This window comes from Pituophis catenifer, unplaced genomic scaffold (assembly GCF_029215685.1).
Source record: "Pituophis catenifer annectens isolate HBS135680 unplaced genomic scaffold, rPitCat1.0.hap2 SCAF_1, whole genome shotgun sequence".
NCBI classification, from domain to species: domain Eukaryota; kingdom Metazoa; phylum Chordata; class Lepidosauria; order Squamata; family Colubridae; genus Pituophis; species Pituophis catenifer.
Window position 1 is genome coordinate 128,336,428 of NW_027256881.1, and position 12,272 is coordinate 128,348,699.

At 35.2% G+C, this 12,272-nt stretch overlaps 1 protein-coding gene across 2 annotated transcripts in view; it reads right to left on the minus strand.

Annotated features, from left to right (window-relative positions):
- The window catches only part of ARHGEF10 (Rho guanine nucleotide exchange factor 10), a 116,636-nt gene that overhangs the window by 72,442 nt on the left and 31,922 nt on the right, over window positions 1-12,272 (minus strand). The window contains exons 8-13 of one of the 2 annotated variants that reach the window (XM_070932957.1): window positions 10,438-10,601; window positions 7,972-8,088; window positions 6,712-6,826; window positions 4,273-4,379; window positions 1,178-1,255; window positions 846-1,025 (exon numbers count right to left, since the gene is read on the minus strand). In XM_070932957.1, coding sequence (XP_070789058.1) covers window positions 846-1,025; window positions 1,178-1,255; window positions 4,273-4,379; window positions 6,712-6,826; window positions 7,972-8,088; window positions 10,438-10,601 — 761 coding nt within the window. Of the gene's footprint in view, window positions 1-845; window positions 1,026-1,177; window positions 1,256-4,272; window positions 4,380-6,711; window positions 6,851-7,971; window positions 8,089-10,437; window positions 10,602-12,272 lie in introns of both variants that reach the window. The other variant, XM_070932956.1, reaches the window with a different exon arrangement.

The following is a 12,272-nucleotide window of genomic DNA, read 5'->3' on the forward strand; positions in this document are numbered from 1 at the left end:
GACTTAATAGCCAGAAAGGTTTAAAAATGTAGCCTCTGTTTAAGATCTTAAAATTGAATGCTTCTTGTTGCTAGGAAACTATTAGCACAAACTCCAAACTGAGTCCATTTAAAAATAGATTCAATAAATGTATCAATGCATTATTTCATTGTAGGGATTTTAGGGTGTCCTAAATACTGCAAGTATACACTTAAAACACTTAGCTAAGTTTAAACTCTCCCAAACCAAGGGATAGTCATAGCAACTGGGGATGACATTGTTAAGATATTTAAATTTAGTAGCTGGAGCAGTGGGGTTGTGCAGTGAGCCAGAACACACAGTTGCAGTTGATTGTTACTAGACTGCTGATTCCTGCGTGAGGCAACCTGTGCTGTGATTGGTTGCTATGGGTGTGGAGGGGGAGCTTCCCTTTTTCCCGCTTTTTTCTTCTTTGTGCCCTGTGCGCTCTGTAATCTACCTCATGATGCTCCTGTTTGCCTGACTATCTTGTTTGATGCTTATATTGATGCAAAATGTATTTATTTATATAAAACTACAAGTTTGTGTCAAGCGTCTCTGGCTCCATTTGGATACCTGCTGCACAATTCCCTGACAGACATTTTATTAACTTTTTTTATTTTCTTCACAGTATTTGTAATTCATCCCAGTGCCAAAGGAAGATAAAATAAAAACCAAAATAGGAACACAATAAGCAAAACGTTGCCACCATTTGTCTTTAGGAGCGCAAAGGAATCTGATCTGACCTTGGGACAGCAGTTTTTGTTCTTCTTTGGAATTTCACTTATTCAGCCTATTTATGAATTAAACAGACTTAAGTGAACCCAAAGCTATGATCATTCACGTACTGAGGCAACAAAGACATCACCGATCAGTTCAACAGAATCCCACTCCGAGACACGGCTTGCCAGGGCCATCTGAAACATTGAATGGCACTGAAGAATTTCTTTAATTCGATAGAAGACCATCTTCAGTTTCCTCTCACTCAGTAATTTGGGCTCCATCTCTGAAAGAGGTTTTTCATATTGCTAAAATTAAAAGAACATCAAGTAATTATAAAAAGCTATAATCGAATGAATTATCTTCACTACTATAAACAAAAACATCAGCAATAATAAATTACACAAATGAGATTCAATTCTCCTCGTATTTATTTGGCTTCAAAATGACAATTACTTACCTCTAATATTCTTTTCAGAGCATCCACGTAGTTTTTTTCACTGTCAACCACAGCGCCTAAAATGTATCTTCGCACAACCTGTTAAAATATAATATTAGACATGGCACAATCATACACTTAATTTGCCATTCAAGGATATCTCTGCACAAACATTTATTCTCCCTCAAATAGTCTTTGTCACCATTGTCTGATAAAGCGGAGAATCTGGTCAGTTATAACTCAGTGAAACCAGAAAGACAATTTCATCAATAAAAAGTGTATCCATTATTTCAGAGACTTATTCCTTATCTTTCAACTTCATACATAGGTAGGCCTTGACTTATCATCACAATTTGAACCAGAATTTCCACTGATAAGCAAGGCAATTACTCCCAATTTTTTGACCTTTTTTGTCATAGTTATTAAGCAAATCACTGCAGTTGTTAAGTGACTCATGCGGTGGTTAAGCAAATCTGGATGACTGGGAAAGTTGTAAATGATGATGTCATGACCCGTGATGCTACAACCATTATAAATGTGTTGGTTGCTAAGCACCTGAATTTTGATCAAGTAACCATGGAGATACTAAGTTCAAGGATCGATCATAAGTCATTTTTTTTAAATGCCAATGTAACTATGAATAGTGGTAAATCAAGGACTACCTGTATACCATTTCTGCTATAAACATCTATATAGAACATCTAATTTATGAAAAAAAATACCATATTTAAAAAGAAAACTTCCAGAAAAAAAAAAAGAAAGAAACAGGGAGAAACAAAAAGGTAAGCTTAATTAAGGGAAAAAACCTGGTCAGAAGCTAAAATAATACTTATCTAGCAAACGGACATCTTAAAAAGTATACAATGGAAAGCAACTCATGTTAAATGTAATAGGTAGAAAGGTTTATCTCCCTTTAAATATAGAATTGCTGAATTAAAGATGTACTGTCATTTAATGGTTTAATGCCCGCCTGTCTCACAGTGAAGTGCAAATTTTATAAAACCCATTTCCACTATTAAATACACTTTAGTTATTCTAACATGATACTGACATCCAGTCTTTTTAAAAGTTGCACTGGTAATAGCAAAAAGAAGTCGTATTATTTAACTTCCCTCCAGTCACTCATACCCAGAATTACCTTTTGGTTTGCACTGCACTGAATAAAAATCTGTTTCCTGCAGTCCCACATTCACAGACAACTAAACCTGCTGCTTTGCTTAATTACACACCATTCTCTCCACAAAGATGAAAACAGATGGAGAAATTGCAACTCCAGAAGAAGTGCCAGTAGCTATTTTAATCCTATCTGCAAGAAGATCGAGGGCCCCTGTAGGTTTTAAAGTACTCTCAGCTAAAGCAGCAAAATGGCAACATATTTACATGTTTGGAGTTTTTATACTTTTAAATAAAAGAAATATGCATTTTGCACACGAGAAACAAAAATAATGGGTTGGGGGAAGAGTCTTCATTCATTGTTTCCACAACTGTAAATCCTAGCAAGTCATGTTTGTTCAGTATTTTGATCAAACAACTGCATACAATTTAAGTAAGCAATATGAAATAAGATCTATCAAGAAGAGTTAAAAATAGTTTTAATAGTGGTTAACAAAAATAAATCTTTCTGAACTAAAAAAAAAAAGAGTGCAGTAAAATCCAGCAAAATATATAGAAATGTGGCTGATTTTGCCACTCTGAAGAGACAGCAGATTCCTATAGCACAATTTGAACAAAATTAGGATTATAGGACAGGAAGCATATCTATATGTATCTGCCAGAATGTTTCTAAACATATACAGGTAGTCCTCGATTTATGACAATTGAGCCCAGAATTTATGCTGATAAGTGAGAAATTTGTTAAGTGAGTTTTGCCTCATTTTACAACTTTTCTTGCCACATTTGTTAAGCGAATCACTGCAGTTGTTAAATGAATAACACAGCTGTTAAGTGACTCTGTCTTCCCTATTGACTTAATCTGTCAGAAAGTCGCAAAAGGTGATCCCATGACTCCAGGACACTGCAACTGTCATAAATATGAACCAGTTGTCAAGTATCCGAATATAAATCACATGACCATGGGGATGCTGCAATGGTTATAAGTGTGAAAAATGGTCATAAGTCACTTTTCACTTTTCAAAGCTGTTGTAACTTTGAATAGTCACTAAATGAACTGTTGTAAATTGAGGACTGTTTAATCTCTATCACAGGAAACTCAGAATAATCCACAATAATGGTTTAGCATTATTTGTGAAGCAGGTTTCTATGGTCTGTAATAACAGCTGCATATAGCTCAGTTCCATAGCAAAAAAAGGTAGGATGAGAAGTCTACAAAGAATGATAGATTGACAGGACTACTTTCTAGTCTCTGGGATCATTTATCATAATTCTCCAATCATACATTGTTTTGGGGCAGTCCTTTGCAGCTGATATAATCTCACTCTATTCTCTTTAAGTCAGTATTTCATGTTCTCTATGAAACTGGATTAATTCTCTCTGTACAGAGGGCCTGCAGGTTTACTCCTATTCTGTTAAAAAAAATTCTTAAAAAACAGTGAGGCCTTCATGAATTCTCATACCAGCAAAAGAAGGTAGGAATCTCACTTTGAAATCATTGCCCAATAAAAGTCAAGTTTATTTGCTAAATTGAGCCCAGACCTTCAGTCAATTCATGCTTGAACTAAATTGTTTAATCTAGCATTTCTTATCTAGGAAAGGAATAAAAGACACACACAAGTGATTAATTATGCCATCTGGTGGCAAGCAGCAGCATGTTCAGAATTAAATGTTTTTCATCCCCATAATGTATTGACTTGTCTGTTACTAATTGCAAGATTTGAAGAAAATCTCCATCAGGAAAGAACATGTCAAAATATAAGTCACAGAAGTTCATGCAATTAAGTTGTATTTTAGTTTCTCTTCGAAGACTCTACTTAAGGGATTTATCACATGTCAGGATTTGTCTCAACAATCAAGACAATTAATTTCATTTGAATTTCAATTTTGTGAGAGACAAATGTACATAAATTAGACATAAGATGTAGCAAAGTGAAGTTACTGTTAGAAATTAAGGTATGTACAAAAAGACGGGATTAGATTTCAATAGTATCCAACACACAAACCTGTTGTTGGGATAATCCATCTGGCATTGGAGTCATGATTGCTTCTGTGTGCATGCAATCTACATCAATAAATAGCTCCTCTTCCTCCAGACAGGTAGCTCTGTTTTCTAGAAATAAATCATATTAGAATTTCATATAAAAAGATAATCAGTCTTAAAAGTATTTATTGCTCAGTTAAGATTAGCATTTGTTCCACCACTATTGAATAAAAATGTTGAATTCATTGTTCTAAGAAAAACTCAATATACATTTACCAATAATTTTTATATAGCAATATTTTTTTGAATAAATAATTCTCTAAAGTAGGAAACCTTTATACTCTGTCCATGAATCTATAATGCACAGAATGCTGTCATGCGTCAGTGCAGCTCTATGCAGGCAGGGGCTTTGTAAACCATATATTTGTTCTTCACCAATCATTGGTAAATATACTGGTCAAAAAAATAAAGGGAACACAAGCAGAAGACATCCGAGATCTGAATGAATGAAATAGCCTTATTAAATACTTTGTTCTTTACATACAGTAATTTATACACTGCTCAAACAACTAAAGGGAACACAAAACTACTGTATGTAACGAACAAAGTATTTAATAAGGCTATTTCATTCATTCAGATCTCAGATGTCTTCTGTTTGTGTTCCCTTCATTTTTTTGAGCAGTGTATATGAATGAGAAAGGAGTTTGATTGTACATTTGCTGGTTTAGGGATAGCGATGACAACATAAAAAATGTTAAATACAGAATTGAAGGTTGCTCTGAATGTGATTAACAGTAGTATAAGGTGGAAGTAGAGAATATGGAAGAATATGGAATATTCAGCAAGTGTTTTAAACTTAAGGATGAGTTAGATGGATCTATGATATATGTTCAATGTATTTGGAGTTTCCATGTGTGGTGTTTTTTTTTTTTAATGTAGATATTCAGATTGTTAACTGAGATTCGTGGCAATGAAGTAGCGGTTTGACAGGAAAATGGAGCAAAGAACTGCCAGTTATAAAATAAAAGACAAAAACTTAAGAGGAAAGAATAGGATTTGTGTCTCTTAAAATGTTTATTAAAGATGCAGAAATGGAAACATATGTTTTTAGACTTGCAAATGCTACTATAAATGTAACAGTTAGTAGCATGCAGTTCATTGTGAGGAATGTTTCACAAAAGAAGCAAAAATAAGCTCATTTAAAATCTCCTTCTGTTCATTGTGTAATATGGAAGGTAGCCTTGGATATATCAAGAAAAAGGTAAAAATAAGTTAAGTGCGGAGGGAACAGGATATTTAAAGACCGTGTATCAAGAATATACTACTTTTCTTCTATCCAATCATATCTGATTCTCAGAGAGGGCTTGGAGTAGTCTCTGAAGTTTTCTTGGCAAGGTTTTCAAAAGTGACTTGTCTCCCAGGTTCTAACCTGGTGCCTTAACAACTATACCAAACTGGTTCTTTTCAAGAAAATACAGATGCTAAATAAATGTAGACACAACACAAAAAATGAACGATCAGTATGAAAAAAAAGTACACCAAGCTAGTTTGGTCACAGATGGGGACCAAAACAAGTATGTGAAGAGAAAAGGGAAATTCAAAAAAAGTTGTAGTTGAATATCTGTCATTGATGAGATCCTGAAAGAGAGAAACTTTTGAAAGTTTTCTTTAAAAGAAATTTTGTTAAAAAAGCAGTGAGGGAAGTGGCAACAAACATGGTAAGAACAAGCAAGGAAGAACAGTTTGTAAGGACAGAAAATTTGGGGAGATGGAGTACATGGTGTTTCTATAAACGATAATACCATAGGTTTTTTTCCCTGTGCCATACCTTTCATTTCTTTGCCTTACTATCTTTTGATACTCTGTATAATATTGCTTGCCATGTGTGGCAAACTGGTGTGCATGTTGTGTATGTGTGTGTGTGTGAAGTCCAAAGATTTTTCCTCTAAGACATCCATTAATGAAATTAAGTAGTCAATTGCATGTATAACCTTTAGAGTATTTGATTTGATTTGAGAAACTGCCTCAACTGAATCGCAGAGTTGACCTATCATTTTCACATCTTCAGTCAAAAACTATAGCATGTTCATCCAGAGCAATATAATTTTAACAGCAGAAGTAACAGAAATAACATTATAATCCCAGTCAAGATCATCAATGCCTTTCCCGTTTCTGAGAGTGAAACTTCAATTTCAGTTCATTTCAATTATTCAGCTAATAAACTCAATTTAATTGCACACACACACACTTTTTAAATCTTAAGATCAATTCTATTTTTTTCCAAGAATAAGTTCAGTTAATATTTCCTTGCCTGAAAATCTACCTATGAGCTAAAACCATTTTCTGAAGCAATGTGGTTTGAAAGATACCATAAATAGTTAAAACATTTCAATGCTATTTTGCTTTAAATGGTTAATTAGTACATCGGTCTAAAAAGACGTAGCGGATGATCAGTGCATACCTTGACTAATAAAGGACTTAGTTCTGATGAATGATCGGCCTTTCTTCACAGCCGCTTTAGTTTTTTCAAGCCCGTCTTTGGTGCCCTCCCTTGCTGCTCTCATGAGCTTCTGCATCTGCAAGACAGGGACAAACAGATCCTGCAAGTTCAGTGAGTAATCAGAGTGGAATTCAAAGTGTTACAAATGTTATAGCAGTCACTACATGACAAGCACTGCTTGTAAAAAGAACAATGTCAGGTTGTGGAGACCAAAGGCAACAACCTATCCTAATGATTAATGCCTGGTCATTAATATGCCAGCTTTTTTTTAGGGCATATCTTCCATATTTATACACACAGGAGGCAATGAAAACATACACACAGTGTTTTCTAGTATTTAAGCTCCGTAACAGAATTTAAATTAGCTATTCCACCTTGCAATTTTTATACCAGCCTCTTCCATTTCTCTCTAGACCTATTTTAACATCAAGATACCAAATCTCCAAGTTAAGTTTAATATGCACAAAAAAGAGATCAGAACATTAGACTACAATGTTCTTGAAACTACCAAAACTTTTAATGCTTATTTTTATGGAACTTATAATTCACTTGAAGTAGGATGAGCATAACAAATTAACATTTATAGAAACCATCCTACTCCTTCTTTGATTGTACGAATCTTCCAGAAACTGGGGAAGGAGCCAACCAGTATGAGAATTTTCTTGCTCACCATACATGTCCAAATTTGGAGAGAAAGAAGGACAATGCTCTCAATTTTCACTTGCATTTGCAGTTTCACTCTCCCTGCTCCTTCATGGAAAGGGTTTTCCCCTCTGATTCCATAACAAGAAAAAGTAATATGCTGGTATCCCCAATTAGACGTTAACTATTTAATGCTAAAGGGTACTTATACTGAAAAAGAAAAATGACAACCACGTTTATTTAAACTCAAACTCCCCCAAAAGCTAAAATCTACATGATCTTCCAGAGAGATATCCACTGAAGAACGACTCGTCTAGGTGAATTAAACTGCAACAGCATAGCCAAAAAATCCAGTAAGAAAATTAACTGTATTTTTCATTCTCTAAATATTAAAACAGCAGTCCAAAAAGTTGGCATAAAACCCCCGGTAAAGTTATTTTAAGGTGAAAGCAATGTAAACAAGCACAGGGTGAACACATGCTATTTTTTCCATCAGCTTCGTTTACTAAAACACACATTCATTATGTCTGCGGAACAATCGTTTTAACATTTATCTGGTTAGAAAATCAACAATGTTACCTTCAGCTCATGTTTTTGCTTTAGTTGCTGAATCTCTACTCCTCCGACTGTGTTGGTCATCAGATCTTTCATCTTTTTCTCATAGTGCTCCTTTAAACGTGTTAAGTCATGAGAGAACTGCAGCACACAAAAAGATACAATCTTAAAATTTAAAGTGATTGGGCTGTATGTGCACAAACTGCTGGGGGCCAGATGAGGGGGGGGAAAAAAAGAATGGCAATGTAAAAAAAGAATATATTTTGCTCCTTGGTAGTCCTTGACTTACGACCACAACTGAGCCCCAAATTTCTATCACTAAGTGAGTTTTGCCCCATTTTACATTTCTTGCCACAGTTGATAAGTGAATCACTGCAGTAGTTATGTTAGAAACATGGTCATTAAGTGAATCTGGCTTCCTCATTGACTCTGCTTGTCAGAAGGTCACAAAAGGTGATCACATGACGGCAGGACACTGCAACCGTCATAAATACGAGTAGCCAAGTGTCCAAATTTTGATCATGTGACCATGGGGATGCTGTAAGAAACAGCAGTTGGATGTAATAGGATTGGGATATTTAAGAAACGTATGCGGTATATGGTAGAGAGCCAATTTGGTCTAGTGGTTAAAGCGGCAGGCTAGAAACTGGGTGACCGAGAGTTCAAGTCCCACCTTAGCCATGACAGCCACCTGGGTGACCTTGGATCAGTCACTCTCTCTCTCAGACCAACCCATTTCATGGGTTGTTGTGGGGAAAACAGGATGAGGAAGAAATTATTAATAGTCTATATTAGCTGCCTAGAGTTATTTATAATAAAGGTGGGATGCCAATAAATAAAAATAAAGTCTTTACTTATGGCCTTAGACCAATTATTAAAGGGACATTACAGCAATGCATATATTATCTCTGTTACTTCAACCTTCTCCAATCTGGACTAATTTGGGGTATACGGCTAAGAAAACTTTCAGCTTAACTAAAAAGCCAGCTTTGTAATATGATACACAACCAACATTAATTATACAGTTAGTAGGTATAGAGATCTCTGTTAGCCTTTTGCCATGAAAGATGGGGGGTATGCTATAGAAAAGGAAATTGTGGATAAGAACCACTTTAGACACGGCTTTCAGTAAAGCGCGCTGGAGAATCACTGAAACTAAAATACACCTTGCTTGACCCTTTTTTTCATAAAGTTCCAAGAGACAGGTAGATTTGGCTGTCTCATCTGATTTTTATCCTGGGATCCTCCTAAAGTATTTTAATTAGGAATTTAATTAGGAATTATCACCAGAGGGTGTGTGTGTGTGTGTGTGTGTGTGTGTGTGTGTGTGTGTGTGTAGAGCATATTGAGTCAGCCTTGACTCCTGGACACTGCTTAGAGAAGTCCCTGTAATTTTCTTAGCAAGCTTTTTAGAAGTGGTTTGCCCTTGCCTTTTCCTGGGGCTGAAAGTGACTGGCCAGTTACCCATGGGACTTCATGAGCATGATAGGATTAGAACTCATATCGCAACTTGTATAGTTTATTTTCTGTTTTTTAACTTCAAGGAATTAATTTAGGATTCTCAAAGCCATAGAATTAGAGAACTGAAATAATTTTTGTGTGTGATATAATTACACGTTCTTCTTATTAGAGTTTTATTCAGTTTATTAGCGTTTCCAGAAGGAGTCACATACTGTCCTTATATGTCTTGAACACTGCAATCAATTTGTGGTCAATCTGGTTTTATAGTCACTATATTTTCAATTCTTTCAGGCCAGATCTGAAGTGTGCTGAATTTTGAAAACATAAAATGAAGTCCACTTGTACTATTGGGTTGTGAAGCTAGAACATTACTTACATCTGAGGGTTCAGCTAGTTGTTACAGAGAGTTATAAAGGAATGAATTAAACACTATATTAAATATTAGGAATCATAATAAGATAACAGTGTCAAGCTCAGCCCAAGAATGACATAGAACAATCCAGCCAAAATTCAGTTATTTCCTCACACCAATAGAATCTTACCAGACTAAATCTTTACTAACCTATGAACACCGAGAGGTTCTAGGGAGTAACTATCCTCAATCTGTTCCTCTGTCTCCTATCCACCTCTGGGCTGTGTTGACTGTTGACATTCACACTCCCCTTGGAATGTGCTCCCTCCTTGCTGAGAAATAGCCACTTCACTAATCTATCTCACCACCTCTCCCTTTGTAGGTACCATTCATAAAAATAACTTCTAATAACTTCTACTAGACACTGTATATAAACTACATCATGGGATATCAGGAAATAAGAGCATCTGTATTAGGGTACAATCTAATACTTCCAGAGTACAAATCCATTTTATGCAGTGCCATGGGATATTCTACCTCTTCTTTCACAACTGCTTAACATTTTATGTACTTGTTATAGCTTGGAATTATGTAATGCAACTGGATGATATAAACATCGACTTACTACAACTTTGGGAAGCACAAATATGCTAGAAAAAGCTATCAGAATTACATACTTGTCTTCTGTGGTTGCCACGCAGAAAAGAACTGGGTATTCCATTTTTACCCTCTGAGTCGCTCTGTTCTTCATAGCTTTCAAACTCACTGGAACTCCACCCATATTCTAGAGAGCTATTTCCACCTTCATCTCCATTCTCAACATCATCATAAATCATCTCCTCTGCATCCATTAAAAATATAAACATAATTAAGTTCTATTCATGGAAAAATTCTGTCTCAAATATCTATGACTGTAAATGAAAATATTTCTTTGCTATTTTCAGTCCAAGGAATGAAAAATAATGAGAGATTTATAAGGAAAGGTCTATTATCAATGCACCAATTTTAAAATTTGGACTTCAGGCTTAGGATTTCTTACAAAATATAATCTCTAGGAAATGCAGCTTAAATTTAAAAAGCCATAATTTTATTTTTAAAAAAATCTGGTCATAAACTAAAATATATTTTATTGTGTGTATGTTTAAGAATGACTATTTCCTTCCTTTACTTCATCTCTTACAAACTCCATTTTAATTTATCTATCCATTTACTTTCACAATTCAAAGGTTATTAATGATTTATATTATTGAAACAAAAAAAAAAACCATTCGCAATTTTAAAAAAAATAAAATCTGTTTGTATTTTTAATTTTGGGCCAAATTTATATATATTTTAATTGTTTTTTAATATTTGTATTTCATGTTTTTTAATTCTGGCTGTACACCACCCTGAGTCCTCAGGGAGAAGGGCGGTATATAAATTTAAAATAAAATAAAATAAAATAAAATAAAATAAAATAAAATAATAAAATAAAATAATAAAATAAAATAAAATAAAATAAAATAAAATAAAATAAAATAAAATAAAATAAAATAAAATAAAATAAATAAATATAAATAAATATAAATATTATAAAATCATAAAACTCAAAAACATAAGCACTGGTCCACCAGGACAATTTTTCTGAAAACAAAAATTGTAAAAGACAACCTAAATTCAAGTGGAAAGTTATTCTGAAATACAGATGCTAACCATAGAATAGCACACCCTCTGTGCCTCCATGAAAACTCCATGACAGTTTGGTGTAATAGTTAAGACATCAGAAACTGGGAGACCATGAGTTCAAAGCTAGCTGAGTGACTTTGGGCCAGTTACTTTTTCTCAGCTCTAGGAAGGAGGCAATGGCAAACTACTTTTGAAAAAACTTGCCAACTGCAGGGATGTATCCAGGCCACCTCTGAGAATTGGATATGATTGAATGGAATAAAAGGGGAAAAACATGCTTCCATACTATGTAACTCATGGAAAGTGAGATTATCAGATGTTTTTCCCTGGGAAAATAAGTGTCCCTGGTCAAGTTTAATTGGACAAGATGGCCCTAAGGATAGTCTGGAGGCAAGTCATACTAGCACTTGGAACTGCACTTGGAAAGCTAACTGGAAACTAGTTCAGTTCTCCTGTGCCTGCCCTGAGTTAGAGCCCCCTGGGTTGCTGCAGAAAGGCAGGCATGCTGCACTGGTGTCTGGGCCAGCCCAGTCCTCTATTTCCTGGGTCTGTCTTGAGATAGTGGGCCACTACACCTGCAGGAAGATAGGCACACCAGCAGGGGGAGCCCTGGTATAGAGGCCTCAGCAGAGTCTCTGATTCTCTCTGATGCATCTGTCCTCATCTGCTGCTCCTTCCTCTCTCCCTCCTCAGCTCACTCATCAGCTAGCACTTGGCTTACCTCCCTGCTTGCATGTACATGCACAATCCCCGCCCATGGTGGGCAAACACTCCAGTGGATCAACCCAATTTTGGAGTTTAGAGGGTTTTTGTTTGGTTCGTGTGTTTTTTAAATAAATCATGATCT